At 32.1% G+C, this 23673-nt stretch overlaps 3 protein-coding genes and 1 long non-coding RNA gene across 11 annotated transcripts; 2 read left to right on the forward strand and 2 right to left on the reverse strand.

The window, feature by feature from the left end:
• Positions 1-754: 754 nt before the first annotated feature.
• On the forward strand, positions 755-5129 carry LOC112796011 (putative MO25-like protein At5g47540). 4 transcript variants are annotated; one of them, XR_011880880.1, is made up of 12 exons: positions 755-1046; positions 1130-1379; positions 1897-2058; positions 2327-2445; positions 2783-2857; positions 3178-3271; positions 3373-3432; positions 3558-3626; positions 3984-4119; positions 4462-4506; positions 4581-4683; positions 4780-5129. XR_011880880.1 is itself a non-coding variant. In XM_025838247.3 (12 exons), exons 2-12 carry the CDS (start codon positions 1257-1259, stop codon positions 4857-4859), a joined length of 1029 nt encoding a protein of 342 aa, XP_025694032.1. In that variant the 5' UTR covers positions 755-1046; positions 1130-1256; the 3' UTR covers positions 4860-5129. The 4 variants fall into 4 exon arrangements, 2 of the variants coding, with proteins under 2 accessions (XP_025694032.1, XP_025694033.1); XM_025838247.3 differs by having other exon boundaries at positions 3984-4082; XR_011880881.1 differs by having other exon boundaries at positions 785-1028.
• Positions 5130-5556: 427 nt separating this feature from the next.
• LOC112796012 (inositol-phosphate phosphatase) lies at positions 5557-10014 on the forward strand. 4 transcript variants are annotated; one of them, XM_072234905.1, is made up of 13 exons: positions 5557-5793; positions 6191-6298; positions 6374-6435; positions 6522-6572; positions 6936-7016; positions 7132-7235; positions 7319-7403; positions 7757-7811; positions 7891-7934; positions 8999-9067; positions 9152-9252; positions 9348-9404; positions 9677-10014. In XM_072234905.1, exons 2-13 carry the CDS (start codon positions 6286-6288, stop codon positions 9771-9773), a joined length of 819 nt encoding a protein of 272 aa, XP_072091006.1. In that variant the 5' UTR covers positions 5557-5793; positions 6191-6285; the 3' UTR covers positions 9774-10014. The 4 variants fall into 4 exon arrangements, with proteins under 4 accessions (XP_072091006.1, XP_072091004.1, XP_025694034.1 ...); XM_072234903.1 differs by having other exon boundaries at positions 5777-5867; XM_025838249.3 differs by having other exon boundaries at positions 5777-5848.
• Positions 10015-10668: 654 nt separating this feature from the next.
• LOC112796010 (cytochrome b561 and DOMON domain-containing protein At4g17280) lies at positions 10669-13098 on the reverse strand. Its single transcript, XM_025838246.3, has 3 exons — positions 11873-13098; positions 11336-11590; positions 10669-11244 (listed from the first exon to the last, which is right to left on the reverse strand). The coding sequence occupies exons 1-3, from the start codon at positions 12500-12502 to the stop codon at positions 10915-10917; spliced, it is 1215 nt and encodes a 404-aa protein (XP_025694031.1). The 5' UTR covers positions 12503-13098; the 3' UTR covers positions 10669-10914.
• Positions 13099-17607: 4509 nt separating this feature from the next.
• Positions 17608-20620, reverse strand: LOC140184282 (uncharacterized). 2 transcript variants are annotated; one of them, XR_011880707.1, is made up of 4 exons: positions 20461-20620; positions 20308-20362; positions 20104-20226; positions 17608-17835 (listed from the first exon to the last, which is right to left on the reverse strand). It is a non-coding gene; the product is annotated as an uncharacterized lncRNA (long non-coding RNA). The 2 variants fall into 2 exon arrangements; XR_011880706.1 differs by lacking the exon at positions 17608-17835 and having other exon boundaries at positions 18286-20226.
• Between the last annotated feature and the right edge of the window lie 3053 nt (positions 20621-23673).

Genomic DNA, 23673 nt, shown 5'->3' on the forward strand with positions numbered 1-23673 from the left:
GTGAGATATTCATTTTTTAATCATTCGTTAGGATGACAACGAAGGAAGATCATGGTTTTGGTTTTATCCTTCTAAGATGCATTATTTTCAATCTTAATGGTATCTGCAAAATTTATTGAATCAAGATGGATTTCAGCATCTAGTATCCATGATAAATAATTGTTTCTAGATATATCAAGAGCATTAAATTCAAGATGAGAGAGTTTTGATATAATGAAAATTTATTACCTGAGTGTTCCTAAAATTTGATCAGAGTCCCATGCTGATAAAGTGTTGTAAATAAATAAATAAAGAAGATGTAATAAATATAAAATAAAGAAATATAATTAAATAACAAAATTTACCATAATTATTATTTCAATATAATAAACATGATCAATATATTTACTAATATTATATATAAAGAATGAGAAAGAGAAATATTTAGAATAGTTGCAACATAAAAAAAAAAGAGAAAATTATTTTATTGCTTGTGTATTACTTCAAGCGTCTTTTCCTGTTTATACACATAACAACCCTTCATTTTCAAACTTCATTTATCTGAATTCATTTTAAAAAGTGATTCTTTGATATTGAAAAAGTTAACTGTCCAAATCATAAGTGGTCATCCATATATTTATCACAATATAAAAAATAATTAAAACTGATCTGCTTAAGAAAAGTACAATTTTTTGTTTTAATATTTTCAATTTATGATATTAAATGAAATTTCTTACCTTATACCTATATATTTTTTTTTAATAAAAATAAATCTAGAAAGAGACGAGACTATTTTGAAGTCAAAGAATTGAAATATGCGATGGGCTACTTATCCTTTAGCGGAAGAAAGAACAGGATCATGTGCTGTGTAGGTAGCAGCAGCGGCAATCTGTTTTTTCCAAACTGTGTAGCACCTTTTCAAAAAGAAAATTTGTTGAGTTTGTTTTACTCAAAAGTGGGCGGTTAAAAATAATATGATGGGCATGAAAAAGCAAAAAGATGAAGCGGCTAAAAACGTTTCCTCTTCCTTCAGCTGACATAACAAATCTGTAACCGTTCGCATCCATGTACTTTCCCCCCTCACACAAAATATCTCAACACATAAAATCAAAATCTCGTGGCTGATCTTCTTCCTTTTCCTCTCTCACAGATTCACAAAACCCTAATTGCTGTGTGGACTTGAGACAGTTGCAGAAGAAAGTGCCAAGTAACTGTAGCAGTAGTGTTCATAGCGTGAGCTTCTTTGGAAGTGGAAGTAGAAGAAAAAGAAGAAGAAGATGAAGGGATTGTTCAAGTCCAAGCCGCGCACACCCGTCGACGTCGTGCGGCAGACGCGGGAGCTTCTTCTCTTCGTCGATCAAAGCTCCGCCGACACGCGCGAAAGCAAGCGCGAAGAGAAGGTGCTCCTCTCTTTCTATCTTCGTTGCATTTCCAGTTATTTATTTATTTCCTTTTATTTCTTTTTGTGGTGATTTTATTTATTTATTTATTTATTTTGGGCTTGGCTTTTGAGTTCTTGTTGATGCGGATTTCATTTCAGCAATGTGCTGGAACCTTATAGAACCGATCTTTGTATCACGAAGATTTCTTTCCCGTTTTGGTAGTTCGTTAATGTTATTGAGCTACGAGCGTTGAACTATTGTAACTTGATATGACTTGGTTTTAATCTCACTTGTTTCTATTTGAGTTATTGCTATTCTCCATTTTGCAGTTGATTTAGAGCAAGTATAGTTGATTGCTGCAGCTGGCTGTTGTTGTTTAATTTTGAATTTATTATTGATTGATGCTTGCCATTGCATTTTCTTCCGGCTGTCCTGCTGGGACGTGTTTAATATAGTGTTGGTTTCTTAGTTTGGTTTTGCTAAGTCTTAAATGTAAATATCATTTATTTTGCTTGTGTGATGCATCAAACAACAGATGTCCGAGCTGTATAAAAATATCAGGGAGCTAAAGTCGATCCTGTATGGAAATAGCGAATCTGAGCCAGTCTCAGAGGCCTGTGCACAGTTGACCCAGGAGTTCTTCAGGGAGAACACGTTGCGACTCCTCATTAAATGCCTTCCCAAATTGAATTTGGAGGTAATAAGGAAATTCAAGAGACATCCAGATATGTGTAGCATTGTTAATATGCTAATTAATTTACTTGTCTGTTGCTGTTATTATTTACTTGTACACTTTATATAGGATTTGAATGTTCATTAAATTTATAGCATTCTTTGCATCATCTGGGTAGTGACTAGTGAGTAATGCAGACTAACTAGCATATTAACCAAACTGCAGACATGAATCTTTGTCTTAATGCTATACTTTGTTTACTGTTTGCTAACGTCACTGTGGGATTTTCCAGTCTAGAAAGGATGTCACTCAAGTTGTTGCAAATTTACAAAGGCAACAAGTTCATTCTAAGTTGATTGCATCTGATTACCTAGAGACAAATATGGATCTTATGGATATTTTGATTCTTGGGTAAGTATTCATTTTATGAATATCCTGGTTTCCTGATTTTTTTTTCTAGTAAGCTCTCTAGTCTGTTTGGTTGACTCTTATACTTGAACAAGTCAATGGAAAAAATTTTAAATTTATTTCAAAGCATCAGGAGAAAATTTAATGTTTATCTGTGAATTATTCATGCAATCCCAATTCCTGATCATCAGGTTTTGTAAATCTTGGTTGGGAATTGGTTATCAATTATCTTTGTTCATGTTTTGTTATGTCATGTGATTTCGTTTGTTTCTTATCATGATCGTCATGAACTTGCGATCTGATTTTAATATGCCACTAAGTGCTATTTTGCTTTTTTTAGGTACGAAAACTCAGACATGGCTTTACACTATGGTGCAATGCTGAGAGAGTGCATAAGACACCAGATTGTTGCAAAGTAAGGAAAAAGAATCAGATTTCAATTTCTTTTATGTGTGATTTCAAGCTCTAGGCTATTCATAATGACAGCTTGAAACACAATTATTTTGGTCAGGGTTATATTCTTTATTAGAATAGTATTGCATCTAGTCATATACAATCATGTTTGGTTCCTATATTGCATATACTTGCATCTTTTGGAGATTTATGCAAAATGCTCTACAGGAACTCATACAGAGAATTGTGCTCTAGAATTAGAAAAGAAAGAGAGGGTCTAACTATGATATTTGTTCCACGGTAGTTCTTGTGATGCTCTAACTCTTCACGGTTTCATATCAGATATGTTCTGAACTCTCCTCACATGAAGAAGTTTTTTGACTACATTCAACTCCCAAATTTCGACATTGCTGCAGATGCTGCAGCAACTTTTAAGGTGGATTACATCTGAAAGAACTAATGGTCACTATTTCATCATTGTGTGGTGCACAAACTTTTGCAATACATCTTACATTATACTGTGTTATCTTGTTTCAGGAACTCTTGACAAGACATAAATCTACTGTAGCAGAATTCCTTTCTAAAAATTATGAATGGGTAGGTTGCTCATCGACCTAAGTTTAAACCTCCTCAAGATATTATAATATTTAAAAAATCCATGTACAAATAAGGGAGAACATAATCATGTTCAACTATCACTCACTACTTTTTTCTGCTTTTAGTTTTTTGCAGAATATAATTCTAAGCTGTTGGAATCTTCCAATTACATTACAAGGCGCCAAGCTGTCAAGGTGCGATATAAGTTCGGGCTTTATCTCAATTGTAACTTATTAGAGTGTTGAGTGAACAACGCAAGCATGCAGTCATCTTGGCTTCAGCTACTATTCGTGTTGAAACTTTAACTTCGATTAGTGTTCATTAAACCAACAAATGTTTTGAAAAATAAAATGGCCAACAAGTTTCTTCCTAGTACAATGGCTTCCTGTTTTTGGCTTTTGGAATTTGGGTCATTGGCTAGTTGGTCTTTGCACTCTTTGTTATCATCCATATGTAATATGTCAATGCACTGTTCTCACCATTTTTATTATGTTACTTATGTTTCATTGATGCATACATAATGGTTGAATTGATTACTTTCACTTTCACAGTTGTTGGGAGATATGTTACTTGATCGTTCAAATTCAGTGGTGATGACACGATATGTGAGCTCAAGAGACAACTTGAGGATTTTGATGAATCTTCTAAGAGTATGGTCCTTTACCAAAAACTTGATGAGATGTCGTGGTACTTAACTTCTTGCTTATGTGTTGCCCACCCTGTATCTCTTATGCATGTGGTGTATTAATTTCCTTTATTATGTTGCTTTTAGTCAGTGTTGAATGTTGATGTATCTTTCTGTCAAAATATGTCACCTTTAAGTCTTCAACTTCACTGCTACTCTCCCTGATTTTTCTAATCACCAGGAATCAGGATTTGTATACTAAAGACAAATGTCCAAATTAAGTTTTGTCCTGAATGATCACTATGTTTAATTCAGAAAAGGAATTCAAGGATCTAGTCATATAGATGTATGTTTAAAGTAGTTCTAACTAGCTATTGGCTTATTGCTTATTTTCCTATCCGCAGGAGACAAGCAAGAGCATACAGATAGAAGCATTTCATGTTTTCAAGGTACTATAATTTTGATATTTGGAAATGGTTATTCTTTTTCCGCTGCCATCATTGATATATGCTTGTCATAACAGCTATTTGCTGCTAACCAAAACAAACCAGCTGATATCATCAGCATACTTGTCGCAAACAAAAGCAAAATTCTGAGACTATTGGAGGACTTCAAACTTGAAAAAGGTAAGAAACATGCCATTTCTTAAGAATTTGTAGTTTCTTCAATGGTATGAATAGTTGTGTTTCTCCCATAATCTCATATTTATTGGCATCGTGCAGAGGATGAACAGTTCGAGGCTGACAAAGCTCAGGTTATGAGGGAGATTGCTGCTCTAGAACTGAAGGAACAGCGCGCTTGAGACAAGTGGCAATTGTGTGTTGTAATAGTTGTGTTAGTCTTCACTTCTTCAAGATGAGAATATCATTTAGTAACTACAGCTTTTTCGATGCTTCCGTTATGTAATTTTACCACGTTCCTTGTATCATAGTAAACAAATAAATTGCCGAAGTGTTAGCTGCATATGGTTTATGTTTTTTCCAATGTATTATTATTAATTAGCAAACAACTCATCCTAGCTACCCTGTAAATGGTAAACTGTACCAGGTCATGCAATATGACCTTTCTCAAATTTGCTTGACCAATTATTTTTAACTTGATTATGATTGCGTTTTTACTTTTTATCTACTTGCTGAACCGGTTTCGCTTTGTAGAGGCTCGTTACTTGTTAGTGTTCAACCAAGTTTAAGTAGGGTGTATTACAGTTGAATTAGATAGTGTGTTCCCACACGAGAGCCATGCAAAAATAATCACCTAGTGGAGTCAATTCACCAATAGTCGGCGTCCATGGCATGTTGACTACGATTGGGAATTTGGAATCAATTCTGAGTCAAGACACGCTGGCGTTCTGTTAGAAGCTTGTTTGAGTTGCGTCCACATTTTTTCTACACACTTGTTAAAGTTAGAATCAACAATGGATATGAGTTCATTTTTCAGTCGGCACTCAATAATAGACTAAAGTGGTTCTTATGCCCATCTTTCCAAAAGCCAAAAAGTCCAATCAAAGATAGACAATGTGCCTCTTATTTCCTTTTGGAGGGTTGTTTCCTTCATTTTATTTTATATGATGATGTTCTTAATAGGTTCTTTCATTTGTGGCTTAGGGAAGCTTCATTAGGGCGAAAGAAGACAAGATGCGGTGTCCAAATGGACCAATCCTAACCGTATCTCTGTCTGAAGGATATGCTGGTATATTCCGTTAACTCGTCAGCAAATAGCAGAATTATTGAAAAAAGGTAACTCATTACTCCGCTAGGCATAAATGATTTGTAAGGATTTGAATATTTTCAAGTAAGTATATGCTTATGAGGTGAGAATTTCATTTTTTTCGATATATAGCGAGAAAAGATGATTATGATAAATTCTAGTTAAAAAAATCAGTAAGTTTTATTACATGCAAGTCCCCCCATTGGTGCATATTTAAGTTTTAGTTAATTAAATGAAATTTTATAATAGCACTTTACTAAATAAAAATTTTTCTAAAGTTTTTTATCTGATTTGGAAATAAATTTATGCATAAGAGATACTTCAGAATTCATATACTTGTGATTTTGTGAATAAATCTCTACAAACCTGAACCCCGAAAAAACAACAAAACCTTATTAAAAATCTTACTATTAAATTTATGAATAGGATTTAGATTGAGAGTGTGCATTGCACTGAGCGTGTGTAGTAGAGAGAGCTTCCATCATTCTTGTTTCCATTACCAATTTACCATCAACGAGGCAATGGCTGACACTGGTACCTCTCTCTGAGCACACTTGAGAACGCGTTTGTGAATTTTTATACTCACTTGTTTGCTTTGTATGGATTCAGCTGCAGATTCCCTCTCCGACTTCCTCGCATCTGCCGTCGACGCTGCTCGCAAAGCCGGCGAGGTTATTTTCGTAACTTCACCTCCTCCTCCTCTCTCTCCTGTTTATTTCGTTGCTTACTTCTATTGATCGTGAATGGTTGTTTCTAGATTATTCGGAAAGGATTCTATCAGACCAAACACGTCGAGCACAAAGGACAGGTATTTCTCTCATTCTCTTCAATTTCTTCCAACATTTATGTCAAATTCATCGCAATGTGATATTGTGAAGCTTCGTGATCCGGAAGTACGAGGCTAAATGTAAAAACTGTCTTACTCTAGTTCAATCTTTCATATGCCAGCTTATGATTTAAGTTTAATAATTCCATGAAAGAATATTATTTTCTGAGAAATTAATAATCAAGGCAGCACACCACATGTATGTTGCATTGGAGAAAAATTGAGTGACAAGTTTTTTGGAGAAACATTGTGTATGTAATCATGGGGACACTTATTGCGGCATGTAACTGATAAAACCATCAAAGGAATTTTTTTACATTTTTTATTGTGATGGATGATGCACAGGTTGATTTGGTCACAGAAACTGATAAAGCATGTGAAGATCTCATATTCAATCATCTTAAGAACCTTTACCCCACTCATAAGGTTCATTGGTTCTGCTCTCCGGCTAACATTTCCTCTTTATTACATATAATTCAAGTGGTGCATCTATACTCTCTATTCTGTTAAGGTGATTTTAATCTGTGTTCCAATTGATTAGTTCATAGGGGAGGAAACCACAGCTGCATGTGGCACTACCGAACTTACAGATGAACCCACATGGATAGTTGATCCTTTGGATGGAACTACGAACTTTGTTCATGGGTAATTATCCGTTCTGAATCTTTTGGGTGCATATATATACTTGCGCTTCTGTATTGATTCGTGATAATTCTGTTTATCTTTAGGTTTCCTTTTGTTTGTGTCTCCATTGGTCTTACAATTGGAAAAGTTCCTACTGTAGGTGTTGTTTACAATCCGATTATTGATGAGGTGAGAAATTTTCCTTCCTGCAGAGTTTGTTTATAAGTAGATGACCATGATGTGTTCAAAGTTTTCGCTTGAGGTTAGAAAAATATGCAAAATTATTCACTGTTAGAACACAACTCTGCTTGTACTGGTTTTCATTTTTGGTTCTGGTATACTGGCCAAATTGTTAGAAATAAAGCAAGATTAATGTCATAGGAAATTGGAGTCAATTGATATGTCTTGTCCATTTATCAATAGCTTTTTCAGTGAGCTGGATGTGTCTGAACTGACTTGCTGGATTATTATTATTCCATATCTTGTTACTAGTTTTCCTCTATAATTTAATATAAAATGAAATTTGTAATTCTTGTATGTAGCTTTTCACTGGAGTCCATGGGAAAGGTGCCTTTTTGAATGGGAAGCCCATAAAAGGTGTGTTCTCTACTCTTCATATTTTTAATTGTTGTTCATTTAGATTTAATCACTAAGCTTAGGCATTGATATTTTGCAGTATCAACAAAAACTGATCTAATAAGCTCTCTTCTTGCAACTGAGGTATGTCAAGTCTGTTTGCATTGACTATATGAAATCTGTTCCTTTTGTTAATTTCATTTGCATCAATATAATGGATACCCCTCTTGCTCTCTCTCCTTATTGGACACACTTGTGCCAATGACATTTACTGAACCGAGAAATATTGTTTGCTGCAAAAATTCAATATGGAGAATATGCATAAAGTGAAAAAAGGCCTTTCAGTTAACCAGAGTAACTGAATTCGAACTACTAGAAGAGTATCGGAACTTGCTTTATCCCTAATGCTCCATTTTACTTTTATATCCCATGACTTTATGTTTTTATTAAATAGGGGATCCACATTGTTACTTGATAGTCATTTTCCACAAATTATTCCAGACTAACTTTCCACATGTAGTTATAGTATTTTCATCCACGGTAACTGGTATGTTTTTCTTGTTGAGATGGTACTGTGTGTCATCTTACATCATGGTCATCACTGCTGAAGCTGAACCCAGTTAAATTGTAATACTCACTATGTGTTTTATTTTCCAAAGTATGATTAATATGCATATGTTGACATAACACCAATGTTTTTTGTTGTATATCATTTTATCTCTAATACAGTTGGTGAAGAACCCTGTCTAAAAAACCTCTCAACAAAATTTGTGGCTGATAATCAAATTTTTTATGCTTTATATACATGTAACTTCCCCGTTTTGGATATATAAATTTTATGTGCTCCTCAAAACTTAGATGTTTTAAATTGATTTTAGACCATGTTGGGCAGGCAAATTAGATTAGAGTGTCATGTATTGGTTGCTATTTGCCAATTGCCATTCAAACATTCATAACCTTTGTAATCTTATGTGTGTTAAGTGAAACCTTAAAAGCTAAACAACAAAATCCGAACATTTTGTTATATTTTGCAAAGCACTCTTATTAAGATTAACGTAGTTGTCATGATGCTAACTTGACATAGGATGACACAAATAGCATTTCACATTCTTATGTAGACATCTCTGAAGTTCACTCATAATTGTTTTCCTCTCAAATCAAGACAAATTTGAAATTAATCAAGCTTTTCATCCTGAATGAGTGAGCAGGCTGGAACAAAACGTGACAAAGTAACATTAGACGCCTCTACCAAAAGGATTAATAGCTTGCTTTCCAAGGTAAGATCAGCACTTGCCATGTAGTCTATACTCCAGGACTAAATGATATGATTGACTGCCATAACAACACATCTTCTGTATCAGGTGAGATCTCTTCGAATGAGTGGCTCATGTGCTCTGAATCTTTGTGGAATTGCATGTGGAAGGCTGGATGTATTCTATGAAACTGGCTTTGGTGGTCCTTGGTACGAGTTTCTCCTGCATGAATTTCAGGCACTCTGCTTTTCACTGTTGTGATTCTCATGGCCTCTATTTTTTTTTATGTCTTCCCCTTTTCTAGGGATGTGGCAGGTGGTGCTGTCATTGTTACAGAAGCTGGAGGTGTTGTATTTGATCCGTAAGTGACTTTGCTTAGATATCCTTATTCTTAACGAATGGAAAATCTGCCAAGTTCTAGATGGTCTAAGAACCATTAGGTACATTGTCCATTTCACATTTGACATGTTTATTGATCTTCCGACAATGTTGTTAGTTAGACATGAAATGTGGCAATCTTTATGCAGTGGCAGGAGTCATTATCATTCTAGAAAACTAATAACTAAAAAGTTGCATAGATACTTTGGAAAGATTTTATGCTTGTGGTTGAATCTAATGGTTCATTTGCTTCAGTTCTGGTGCAGAATTTGATGTAACAGCTCAGCGGGTAGCAGCTTCAAACCCTTCCTTGAAGGATGCATTTGTTGAAGCACTGCGCCAAACAGAGTGAGACATTTACCATTTAGTCAAAGGACGAGGAGAAAATGCCATCCATCCGTATAAATAAATCCTTGTTCCTTGTTTAGTTCATCACTTTGCAAAAATAATTCTTAGTGGGGATGACTCAATTTTCTAATTGCTTTTGTAGCTTCACCAAGATTATAATATACTATTATACTCTGCATCTTTAGAAATACAACTCCTCTGTCTCGTGTATTCAACCAATGAAAAATTGCTATGCATTGCCTTGAGATACATCGTAAAATACAATTATATGAATATACCTAAGTATATTGTAAGATACAATGATTTATAAATATACTAAAAACATTAATACCATCATCAATACAGAACAAAGGGAATACTTTATTATTACATATGTGGCCATTGTTATAGTCTCGTATCGGCTAGTGGCTGATACCGTATCAAGAACAAAAATTTGACAGAGATAGGGGAACAATTGCAAGCAGCAAGTCATTGATCTTAAAATGAGTTGGTGATACCTCTGTTTGTGGCTTTGGTTTTTCTTTATTTCAAGCTCTTGTGAAAAATATGAACTTGCATTAAATTATAGAAAGTGATTGACATGGAACATATTCAAAGGCCGTGTGAACTGAGTGAAAAGAACAGGGCAAAGAAAGGAACGAAAAACTAAACTATCGGATGCTCTTGTTAGGTGAAGCAAATCAGAAAAGTAAGAGACAGGATAAAAGCATCTATACCTTTCATCTGACCAATTCAAAAGATTCAAACAAGCTGGGTCAGGGTTCACCTACATGTGCCATATTAAGAGAAACCAAGAGTCTAAGCTTTGAACTGAGAACTCTTACTATTCTACAACTTTTCCTGAGGAAGAACATGATAAAAAATAGAAAAAGAAAAAGAAAACACTTGAAACTCAAAGGTAATCAGAAAAAAGTAAATAATAAATACAAATAGTAAGAAACCGATACAAAGTATCCTCTGGAATAGCATGGAGAAGAACCAAGCCCCAGGAACTCACTATTTCTATGAAAGAATAATCTCCAAAACCAAGCTCTAAGCAGCTTGGAGTACCCTAAAAATTACACTCTCAATATATGTGAGCAAATATACACACAGTAAGCTCCAACATCAAAACTCAAATGTATAGCCAGTTAACCACTAAAAGCCTACACATTCTGTGGCCTAACCCCATAGCCATTAGCACCATTTGCTCCATTATGTGACATCTTTCCCTCTGTTTTCTTCCTCTTCAAGACAACAATCCATGTGAAACACTCCAAAAGGAGAGCAAGTCCACCCAAACCTGCAATGATGCCAATGTATGCATGCTTCCAGTTATCATAGCGATCCTGAGCAGATTTCTCCAGTGCACTAAACCCTTTGAAGATGTTAACAATACTGATAACTATGGTGCCGTATCCGATCAGGTAGTGATAGATGTTCCAATAGGGTCTGTATTTGTGATCTTTGTTTGGCCTCAGAAGCAAAGCAAACAACTGCATCCAACAACAGATGTTTCTGTCAGTAAACATCATAATAGCAACATGACAAAATCTTAATCTAAACTCAATCAGGGGATCTCATTACCTGAAGGGTTCCAAAGCAGAAGAGGATGATGCCAAGTGTTCTGTGGGTATGATAAGTCACACCAGGTGTGTCACTGCCAAGTTTGAGACCAGTTCCCCAACCAGCAACACCAATAATGTATGCAGAGGTTTGGCATGTCACATGAAGGTAAAACCAAGCAGGGTCTGCAGATGGGAACACCTTCACATACCTTGCTATTATTGCACCAATAGGCATCAAGATCCCCCAGCTCAGTGCATTCAGCACTCCATGAACCTGCAAATATATTGAAAATTTTTAAGATCTTTGAATCAATCAAAGTTCTCATATCTAAATCTAAAGATAAAGTAAAGAGGCCCTTTATGGCCTATTTGATAACTATTTAGGACAGGAATACAACAAATACAGTAATCCCTAGGAGGCCAGAATTTGCCTAATTTTCCTATCCACCCTACACACTAAAACAAAAACCAAGAAAGATCCAAACTTTTCACATGGGTGAAAAGTAAAATTTTGTTTCCAATTTTAAAATTAAGACTGTGAAATGAAGGCACTTACATTTCTTCTTCTTCTAAGAGATCCACCACTGGATCCTGCTTGGCTGGATCCGGAAACAAGATCCAATTTTTCCTTGGAATCAAGATTAGCAGAATTCTGAGCATGTATCTGAGGAGTAGAACCAGACATAGCACCATCTTGCCAAAGATGGACTATTGATGTGGTCCCCTTAGGGAGAGTAACAGTAGCATAAATGGTAACCTCACTACCTTGATAAGTAGCAGACACACCAGTGGTTGCATAACTGATATTCCCTTCTTTCAACTGTGTGTTGGGGCTAGCAATTGGTGAAGTGTATGCTTTTGTGGTACCACCAGTTGTGGTAGCCACAATTGCTTGTGCTCCAGACATGGCTGATTGCAAGTCGTTATTTTTATTGATAGCCCAAGCTACCCAGTTACTTGATGAGGTGATCCCTGCGTGCCTGAATGCTATGTCAAGTTTTCCAGTGGATTGAACATAGCTCCAGTGAAGGTATGATGATAAATGTGGAAGATCACGACACGTGGCATACACTTTGTTGTTGTTAAAGGTTTGTCCTTTACATGTCTGTGCTGAAGATCCAAACATCATGGAGCTCAGCACAGAGATTAACAACACAATCCTCAGCATCAAGTTTGTTCTACCCATGTTGGTAATGCTACAATCTTTGTTTCTTTCAAGTCTTGTTTATGTCTTTTGAGTTTTGGGTTGTGGATTCCAACAAAGGGAATGGATCAAAGTGATGATCGTTGTGGCCAAGGAAATTAGAGAAGAGGGAGGTTATTATAAAGAGGTTGGTGGGTTTGGGTTGTTGAGTTGTTGATGTACAGCCAAGACTTCAAAAGTTAATAGTCTTAAAAATGGGGAAAAAAAAATCTTTACCATTTAAAAAGTGGAAAATAATAATAACAATAATCTTAAAATAAACACCGAAAATTCTAGATGCTTAAAATCATGTTACCATATTAATATTCACTTAGATTCTATTTTATTTAGATTAATGGAAAAAAAGTAATATAAGATTAGATCATGATCTCACATGATTCAAATATTAAATTACATATTATTATTATACCAATAAAAATAATTAAATTTTACATTTGCAATTTGAAATGATTTAAATAAATACGTTATTAGTGTAACTTGTCATAGACTTGTTTGAATTTGGATACGTCCGAGTCAGAGAGGAAGCTTCCATGGCGTGTGTGTGTGTAAACACTTTGATTAGTTCTGCAAAGAAAACTGAAATTCCAAGTTGCTCAGTCATCAAGATTTTATTAGCTTTCTGAACCTACCATACCCATTTCAGTTTTCACACCTGCCTTTTTGTCCAACTTCACATTACACACGCATTTTATGCTTTTCAGTTTTGGAATTTGGAAATGCCAAAAAACACTGTAAACTGCACCTTTCATATTCACGGTTGTTGGTCGGTAATTCGTTCGCCAGTTTAAACCAAACAGTTGCCACTTGTTACCTGTCTAGCAAGTACTTCAGGATATTTTTTATAATTTGATTAAATTCAGATCATTTAAATTAATTTTTGAAAGATATAACAATAAATTAGGTTAGAATATATTATGAGTAATTAATATTTATTAAAATTATTTAGCATATTTGAATATTTATTATAGAATATTACGTTATTATTATTTCGATTCTTTTGATACTTATAAATACTCTTTAAATTGTATCATTTTACAACAACTTGAATACACATAAATTATTTTTTTATTGTTCTCTTTTACCCTTTCTAACAAATTAAAATTTTTTTTGTCGTATCGACGATGAAAATTGATAAATCATCGTCTGACCAATTAAAAGATTAATTTGATTTACGATTATATATTTAAAAAATTAATTTAAAATATTTGATCTTATTTTAATTATTAATTTTTTATATATATATGAATAAATTGAATTTTAGAACTAGTAAACATAATTTTTTAATTATCAGTTATTAATATAAAATATATATAAAAATATAAAATATTTATCAAAATAAATTAAATAAAATATATATTTATATGTAAATATATAGTCAAGTAAATAATATTTTTGTTAGACATGTACATAAATAAATACGTTATCTTCCGTTGAGGATTTCAATTTACGCATATGATACAACAGTGTTATACACCCTTTTCTTTGCTGTACGAACGGAAATTTCCATAAAATACTAAGATTTGACGCCGTACTTTTATAATGAAATGTTGGTATATAAGTATATAACTATAAATTTGCTATATATATATATATAAAAGCTTAATTTTAATATAATGACAATGTAAAATATTTTATATAATTATATAATTACGTTTATTTTTTAGATAAATATTTACGTAATTAATATAAAAATAATTATTTTATTGATGTAACATTATATAATTAAATATATGTGTAAAATTATTTTATACTAACAGTATACTAAAATTAAATTCATATATATATATATATATAATAAATTACCTTGTAAACAAATTAAAGTGCTACAATTTTAACTTTATTTACCTAAAAAGCGGGCTAGAATTTTAGGTGAAATCCACATCTAGTGTTGTGAGTTATGACTCATAGTCATATATGATATATGTGTGGAGTGCCATCATAGTTGGACTTTATATCTAATAACCTTTCTAAACTCATAACTACTTTGAGGTAATTTCTTAGACACATGAAAATGGTGTTACAAAAGCCTTTTATTGCTAGATTATAATTAGAATAAATCACCAAAAATAAACACTAATAAAAATATTTTTGAAAGATCCAAACGACAAAAACATTTTCAAGCAAGATCAGATATTATATATGTTTTATTAAGAAATTGAATTTTCTTTTATACTTTTCAAGTTTAAATACAGTAGTAAGTATATACAAAAATTAAAATAATTTCATGATTATACTCTTAAAATCTATTCTTACGTAAATCATAACCGTTTCTAAAAGCAACTTTGAATGAATAGGTAAAAAGCCAAAGCACAACTTATCCTTACTTTATACTTGAAATTTGAAAAAGAGAAGTTCGTACAATTGTGGTCACAATAATAGGTACCAGCACATTAAGAAAAAGGAATTTACTTTTAAGTACAATAGTTAGTTGAAGTTATCTATTTTGAATAATTCGTTTATATATTTTTTATACAATAAATATTTTTAAATCTTAAAATTGATATTTTTTAATATAAAATTATTGAGTAATACTAAAAAATCAACTTTTTTCAACCAATATTATCAATTTTTGTTTAAAATTATTTTATTTATCTTAAATTATAAATCTTAAATATTAAAATTAACTAGTATTGATTAACTAAAAATTAATGATAAAAACTCAGGTGCAGTCGACTTTACGTGAAGTTGATAGTTAAGGGCCATTAGATCAAAATTTAGTGAAATCAGTCAAATTATCTAACAACTTTCAACTATCAATTTTACGTGAAGTCGACTGTACCTGAGTTTCCACCAAAATTATTCTTCCTAATTTTTCAAAATTTTATTTACAACTTTGAGGTCCTAAGACGTGGATTGAAATATACGTTTTTGTGAATGCCTAGTCTAGTACTCCTTTTCTTTTCTTTTTCCTTCTTCGGGACTATTGCACTAATAATAGTTTGGCTTTTCCCTAAAAGTTTAAGTGAGATTTGTCTCAAAGCATGTATAATTACACAGTAGTCAACTTGGGGCATTGCTTTCTCTTTTGTTTTTATCACAAGTGAATCGGTGCGTTTGTTTTGTGTTTGATTCCTTATGTAATGCATTACATATGCCCATTCATTACCTCCGGAAGTTAGGGTTACGACTTACGAGTCAACCCAAAATATATACATATGCTGCCAATTTAAGCATTTATTATTCCTATTATTCAGGCGGCACATATTTATTGAGTCAGTCAACCAATTTTGAGAAGAAAAAAATAATATATGTTTAAGCGTGTTAGAAGACTAACATTTTTTTATGAAAAAAAAAGTTAGTATTCATTTAAAATTAAAAATACATAATAAATATTAGGAGTGTTATCGGTTCAATTTGGTTTGGTTTTGGACTAAAAATTAATCGAACCAATCTATTCAGTTTTTATAAAGTATAATCAATCGGTTTATTGTCTGTGTAACAACCAAATCAAACTGAACCAAAAATGATTTGGTTCGGTCGGTTTTTTCAATTTTTAACTCCTAACTAATAGAAAATTAATCTTAGTAAAATGATGTTCGAAACAATCACTAAACTAAAATAATATTACATTCAAATTCAACACAATTTCAACTCATTTCAACAACTAAATATAAAACAAACACATTTGTTAAGTCTAAAATTTTTAATTTCAATGCATTATTAAGCTACTCTTTTTGTTCGATTCAGTTTCTACCGAGCCAATCAAAAACCAAACCAAACTGATCAGTTTATTTTGGAAAAAAACTAAAAAAATTGATTTTTTATATTTTTTATTCAGTTATTGTAAATTACGACTCAGTTTTGTGGTAAATTTTGGTTCAGTTCATAACTTACACCCTAATAAATATAAAAAAAACCTAACATTTTTTAATCATATAAACACAAAAGTTATTAATAGCGAAATGGTCTAGTGATATTATTAGGTTTCTAGTTATAAAATTTGGATATGAATAAAAGAAAAATAAATGTATCAAATTTCCATGTTGGAGTTTGGAAGATGCATCTATCGATATAACTCAAAGAAAGTCAGAAACCTAAAAGTCAAGAAATGTGAGCAGTAGTAGCGCTAAGCTAATTCAACCAAACTAATCCATCATAATAATACAACTTCTCTATCTTAAACTTATGATGACTCAAAGATTGAGTCACCCATGGTAGAGTAGAATCGTAGCTACCAACCGACCAATAATTTAAACCAATGTTTCCATGTTCTTCATCGGATTAGGTTGTTTAATTTCCATGCATAATGTTTTTTGAGGAATAATAACTGAACAACTATGTACTTATTTTAAATTTTTAATACTTTCTATCTTGGCTCATCAATGCTCCCAATATAATAGTGCTAAATAGCTTAATTATTATAAAATTACTCCATTTGTGGATGTACATTGTTTCCTTCTTTATCTCTTCGTATTTTTATTTCAATTCTGCTATGTTTATGTATTTTTTTTTAATAATAAACACGGTTTTGATATTGGTATTTTTTTAATAATTAAATATATATTTTTTGTTTTATTAATTAAAAAATAACATAGATATATAATTAACTAATAATTATTATTTTTATATAAATATTAAACGTGCTTAGTATATGAATAATATTTTTATTTTATTTTATATTAATTAAAAGGTATTTACAAATTTGATTAATTAATATTATTATTAATATTAATAAACAGTTACTAACCGTTCATATTAGTATTATTTGGTTAAAAGAACATAACCCTTTAAAAATAGTATATGTTTAAAATATTGTATTTATTGGCTAAAAAGATATAACTCTTTAAAATGGTGTATGTTTAAAACATTGTACTTATTAATAATAAAAGAGTCATAACAATTTATGTAGTGACAAATTATAATTGCTATGTGCAATAATAGATATAAATAAAATCATTGTTCACTATTTGCACATATTAACTAAGTGTGTATTTTAACTATTAAGAGATTTTTTTGTTCAAGAGAGTCGAGAATTTTTTAATATTACTAATTAAGAAATTCTTAGGTTTTATTGTATCTTGAGAGAGTATTGTCATCAACCTTATAACAATTGTGGGAACAAATATCTCTCTAAAACAAGCGATCTATCGTGCTTTGAAACCATCTTCATATACCCAACAATTTTAGAGAGATATTTCTTAAAGATGACACAAGATCGAAACACTACCTTCAAGGTCATAAATCAAGAGTTTGTCAAGTTGGATCGCTTTGATGGAACGAACTTCAACCGTTGAAAGGACAAGATAATGTTTCTTCTTTCGGTTCTCAATCTTGTATATGTGATTGACCGAAGACTACACCAATTATCGATGCCGCTAAAAATTTCACACCGGAAGAGAAAGAAAAGATTGTTCAATTCAAGAAGAAACAAGATAAAGATACTTTTGTATGTCGAGGTCATATTCTCAATAATTTATCTGACTGACTTTATGATTTTTACATGTCAATTCAATCACCATTGGAGATTTAGAAGTTTTTGGAAGAAAAGTACAATACTGAATGATAAGAAACAGATAAATTTATTATGATAAAATATTTTGAATTTATTATGAATGATACTATGCCTATTATGGATCAAATTCATGAATTACAAATCTTTGTAAGCAGACTTTGTGATCTACAAGTAGTGATCCTTGAATCATTACAAGTTTGAGCAATTATTTTAAAATTGCCTTCATCTTATAATGGTTACAGAAAGAAATTTTTACATCTTGATGAGGACTTCACAAGTAAGAAATTACTAAGGCATATACACATAGAGGAGAAAACTAAAAAATGTGATGCTGTGTATCTTTCTTAAAGTCTTAAAATGAATCATATTAGTGAAGACAACACCAATAAAAAAATTCTCAAAAGATTGAAAGCATGACAAAAAGATACAAAGAGTGTTATCATTGTCACAAGAAAAGACATTACATCAAAGAATGTAGACTTTTGGAAAAGAAAGCACCAAAAACCAATTGTTATCATTGTCATATAATCATCATTGATCATAACTTTTCCCCTTGCTTCACTCGCAAGTTACCACATCCCCTAACTCTTTTCTCATTGATAGGCATATCATAATGATTTAATACATGAGGGGTGAGATCGGAGGCTTAGAAGTATGGGATTTAGTTTTTAAAACTCAAAAATCAACTTTGGGATGAAAACAGGGCCACGCGTACGCGTACTCCACGCGCACGCGTGAATGGCCACAAAGCTCATCGACGCGTATGCGTCATACACGCGGATTGAAACACAGCCAGACGACGCGTACGCGTCAGCCACGCGTACGCGTGGGTGCATTTGCGCCCCAGGCACAAAACTGGCACAACTCTGGCACAACTCTCGGGAAAAAGGCTGGCATTGGGTGCAGCACATCGACGCGCACGCGCACACCACGCGCACGCGTGGATGGTGCCTTCTGGAAGAACGACGCGTACGCGCCAAGTGCACCTACGCGTGGAGGGTCATTCTGCTAAAAAAATTTTAAGTTGAAAGCTGCAGAATTCACAGATTCAACCCCCAATCTTCCGACGAACATAACTTTCTCATTTTAAATCGTTTTTCGCCCGTTCTTCGAACGGCATGGACATCTCGGATCCAATTTCACTTCTAAACAAGTTTGGCACAAAACAGAGATCCAGAGTCCAAGTTATGTCCCATCAAAGTATGCCTAAAAACCATATTTTCATACAAAACCACAAGGTGCCCTTTTCAAAACAAGCCATTTTCAACCCTTTTTAAAATCAACCAAAACATGTCAATTTCAACTCTTTTTGAAACCAATCAAAATATACCAAAATCAACATCAAGCCTCATCAACTCATACATTAACACTTTACCACGATTCACAAAACCGCCATATAACCATCTTTACCCATTTCAAGCAAATGGTTAAATTACAAACATATCAACATGTCATACATCCTTCCTCATCCCAATTTTCAACAATACTATTTCCAATCAACCATCATTATACATAACCAATATCATACTCACTATCACGTGGTTTCACCCCCAAATCAACCTTAATCATTTCTCAAGCATATATCACAACATACATATCTCTCATGCATTATCATACCATCAAGGCATCAATAATCATACTCACATATATGACCACATAATATATCTCAACCAAAATCAAACATACCTCATCTACATAATTTCACCCAAAATTACCAATTTCCACACTTCAACTCCTCAAACCTCATTATTCAATAACCAACCCAATCATTCATATATTCATTATCTGAAATTCATCCAATCACTTGTGTCATCGTACAATGCACACATCAACTTACCTTCCTTACCTCTTCCCAGCCTCCGGCCCAAAATTTACGGCCTCCGGCCCAATTTCACAATTTAAATGCATAAACCACAAATCAATACTCATTACCCAATACCCAATACATCAAATTTTCAATACACCAAGCATACAAGGCCACACAATTCTCAACCCAATCATTAGTTCACATTACATACCAACTATGCATATTAGCACCAACCAATTACACAATCCAAACTTAATCCTAAGGGCACCTAGCCTAGGAATTCTCATCACACCACACGATACTTAAATGAAACTTAAACCGTACCTCTTGTAGCCAAATCAATTGAGCCTCTTCTTTGGAAGTCTCCACCAACCTTAGCCCTAAGCCTCACCAAAGCTCCTCAAGCAACACCAATCTCCCAATTGTGTACCAAAACCATCAAATACACTAACATAACCAATATTACATACATACATCAACCTAGGGCTCATAAAGATGATAAATCACAAGGGTTTGAGCACTTCTTACCTCAGCCCATATGAAGTAGGGATAGAATACACTTAGAATCCATGTTGGAGTATCCCTAAACACCCAAAATCACAAGATTTCAACACTAACTTCCCAAAAACGTGTAACAGTGGGGAATTTCGAAAACTGGGCAGAGATGAATGAAATACTTACCACAAAACTTAGATAGAATTGTAGAGGATGAGAAGAGCAACGCGTGGCCGTAAACGGCTCGTCAATCGGAGCTCCGTAGCTCAAGTTATGGTGGTTTGAAGATCAAAGAGAGTTAGGTTTTCTCTCTTCTCTTCTCTCTTCTCAATTCAGCGCCCAACACTCATTCTTTAGGGCAAAATGAGCTGAAATGCTCATAACTAATGTTTATATATGTTGGGTCTTGGGTCCACTTAGGCCCAGTTCACTTATTTTTGTCCGTTGGTTCAATTTTGGACCAAAACCTTTAAGATTAGCGCTCTAAATCGCACTTCAAATATTTCTACCTCCCCTAATTATAATTCCTCATTTCTTAATCTTATTTACTCATAATCAATTTTCTCAGCTGCAGTACCAGACAGGTCTCAGCCGGTACTGCCGATCAAAATTCCACTGCGCGCTTTTACGCAGAAAACTATGTTTTCCGACTCGGAAAAATTCACTGAATCCAAATATCATATTGAAATCATCAAATTCCAATTGCCAAATCTTCCAACTATATTCGCTCCTACTTAACTCATTATTTAATTAATTTTGGTTAGACCAGGTATTACAACTTATATAAGATCTCAAGAAAATTTAGTAGACCACTAATCTCAATATTTAATGGATAATAATAAATTATTTAACAATTGGAATACTAAGGTATAAGATTTAGTGATATTTATAATATATTAGGAGGGTGAGTTAAAACTCTTAGTGAAATGATAATATTATTTATTAAAGAATTTCACCTATATGAACATAGGAATAGTGCCGGTCCAATTGAGAATTTTAGAGATTTTATTTTCGTAAATATTTATGAAACAAGGATGAGCACAATGCCATATAAGTACTTAAAATTATAAACTTTTAAACTTGGAGAGTATAAGTAATGTGTGTGATTTTTAGTACTAACATATGGAGTATATGTTTAATTGAATAGACACCTATTATTTTATTAGAATTTTAAAATTTACACTAAAATAATATTTAATCTTAGTAACACATTCTTTATACATATACTTGTATGATATTTAAAATTTTGTAAATTAAAAAATTAAAAGATATTTACAAATTTAATTAATTAATATTATTAATATTATTATTAATGTTATTATTAATATTAATAAACAATTATTAACTGTTTATATATTGTCAGTTATGATAATAGTACATAATATTATTTAGTTAAAGGAACACAATAATCCTTTAAAAATGACAAATGTTTGAAACATTATACCTATTATACCTATTGACTAGCTAAAAACACATAATTCTTTAAGAATTATATATATTTAAAATATTGTGCCTATTGATAATAAAAGAGTCACAACAATTTATGTATACAATAAATTATAATTGCTATGTGCAATAAATATAAATAAAATCTTTGTCCATTATTTATACATATCCACAAGTGTGTATTTCAATTATTAAAGAGATTTTTTATTTTAAAAAATTGAAAATTTTTTATTATTATTAATTAAAAAATTTATAAATTTATTATATTCTAAAAAAATATTATTATTAATTTTATAACAACTAATATAAAAACAAAAATTTTTCTAAACAAATAATTTAATAATACCTTAAAAACCATCTTTATATATCCTAACACTAATAACTAATCAAATAGCTAGACATATATTAAGCAAGATATTTATCATGATCCAACCTCTTTTATGCATTATTTTTTTACGTACGTGTGCATATTCTACGTATTATAAAGTTAAAGAAAAGAGAAAGAGAAGAAAAAATCAGCGCCGTCGTATTAATACCCACAAATCAAACTCATTAATAATAAATTAAACCCCCTATGTTTTTCAAATTAGTGTGTTATAAAACAATTATATTCACAGCCGTAGTAAAGGCTTAATTTAACTCTTAACTTTTCTGGAATACTTTTTCTTTCGTGGAATTGGTTTTGAACTTTGCCGATACGAATGTATTTCTTCTAAGAAAGTAAGAATTGAATACGAGTAGATAATACTATAATAGTATATATGCTCTCATTACTTTATGAAAAGGTGCTGAAATATCTCTTTCAATTACGTGTATTATATCGTATATATGTGAGACTTTAATATAAATTTTAAAATTTAAATTTAAATAATTCTTTTTAACTAAAAAAAATTAAAAAATGATATTCACATACTAATACGTACATCATTGGTAAGATACAATAAAGTTGTTCTTTTATATATTGAAAACGTAAATTAAAATTAAAGTAAATTAACTAAAATAAAGATCATAGCCATGTGATGAAAATACATTATTAAACAATAAAGATAGAATGTTAACAAAGAAAAAGAGAAAGCGAAAGAATGGTTCATGCATGTAATTACTTGTTCATCATCATATACTCTATCAAAAAGTTAATATGGAAAACAAAAAACAAAAAGGAAAATCATGATTAACAAAAACGGCACCGCATTGTTGCGTGTGAAGCTGAAAGCGTCAAACCGATTCACATCTCCATGATGGGGCCCACTCCATGGGCTTCCCGCTGCCCCATTCTTCGAATCTTTTTAATCATACCAGTATCAATATTAGACAAAAAAGAGAAAAGAAAATTCAGAATTTTTTCTGCTCATTTTTTTAGAAATTATTTTTAATATGAAGATGAATATGATATTTTTAATTGAATATTGATATTTAAAATGTATTACAGTATTATATACAGATGTGTAAAAAGAGTGTCCAATATGCATTTTATATGTTGGCTAGAATATTGACACATGTTCAACACACATCATGTGTGTTGTCAGAATGATAACACATATCCAATACGCACTCTGCGTGCTGATTCTCCATTTACAAGATCCATCCACCTGTAATTATATCAAATAATTTTATTTTCAACAAAAATACCAATACTTTTTCATTTCGATGTGATACCAACATGTAATCTGTGAGGTGGGTGTTCTTTATATGAAAATTGAAACTTGTTATTATTTTACATCATTGCGAGAAAAGTGTTTTAATGCATCAGTAGTATGATGGAGGACACTGTAAAATTTAGCACAATATTAAAATTATATGAAATACATATAAAAGGATGAGTTTTGCGTGTGAAAATCCGTTTTTATTTGTGATTTTATACGGTATAATATTTACGGAACTACGGTACAATTTCTATCAAAACATAGAAGTTGGCTCGACATGTGTTCCACTTCGCTAAAAAACTACTTCCAC

Source organism: Arachis hypogaea, chromosome 4, assembly GCF_003086295.3.
Source record: "Arachis hypogaea cultivar Tifrunner chromosome 4, arahy.Tifrunner.gnm2.J5K5, whole genome shotgun sequence".
NCBI classification, from domain to species: domain Eukaryota; kingdom Viridiplantae; phylum Streptophyta; class Magnoliopsida; order Fabales; family Fabaceae; genus Arachis; species Arachis hypogaea.

Coding starts and splice junctions, on each gene's coding strand:
- LOC112796011 (XM_025838247.3), top strand. CDS start 1,257: ATGAAGGGATTGTTCAAGTCCAAGCCGCGCACACCCGTCGACGTCGTG. Junction 2,059..2,326: donor TTCCCAAATTGAATTTGGAG/GTAATAAGGAAA, acceptor GGGATTTTCCAG/TCTAGAAAGGATGTCACTCA. Junction 4,684..4,779: donor GGACTTCAAACTTGAAAAAG/GTAAGAAACATG, acceptor GGCATCGTGCAG/AGGATGAACAGTTCGAGGCT.
- LOC112796012 (XM_072234905.1), top strand. Junction 6,573..6,935: donor ACGTCGAGCACAAAGGACAG/GTATTTCTCTCA, acceptor GATGATGCACAG/GTTGATTTGGTCACAGAAAC. Junction 7,017..7,131: donor ACCTTTACCCCACTCATAAG/GTTCATTGGTTC, acceptor CCAATTGATTAG/TTCATAGGGGAGGAAACCAC.
- LOC112796010 (XM_025838246.3), bottom strand. CDS start 12,502: ATGGGTAGAACAAACTTGATGCTGAGGATTGTGTTGTTAATCTCTGTG. Junction 11,591..11,872: donor CTCTTAGAAGAAGAAGAAAT/GTAAGTGCCTTC, acceptor ATATATTTGCAG/GTTCATGGAGTGCTGAATGC. Junction 11,245..11,335: donor TCTGCTTTGGAACCCTTCAG/GTAATGAGATCC, acceptor TGTTGGATGCAG/TTGTTTGCTTTGCTTCTGAG.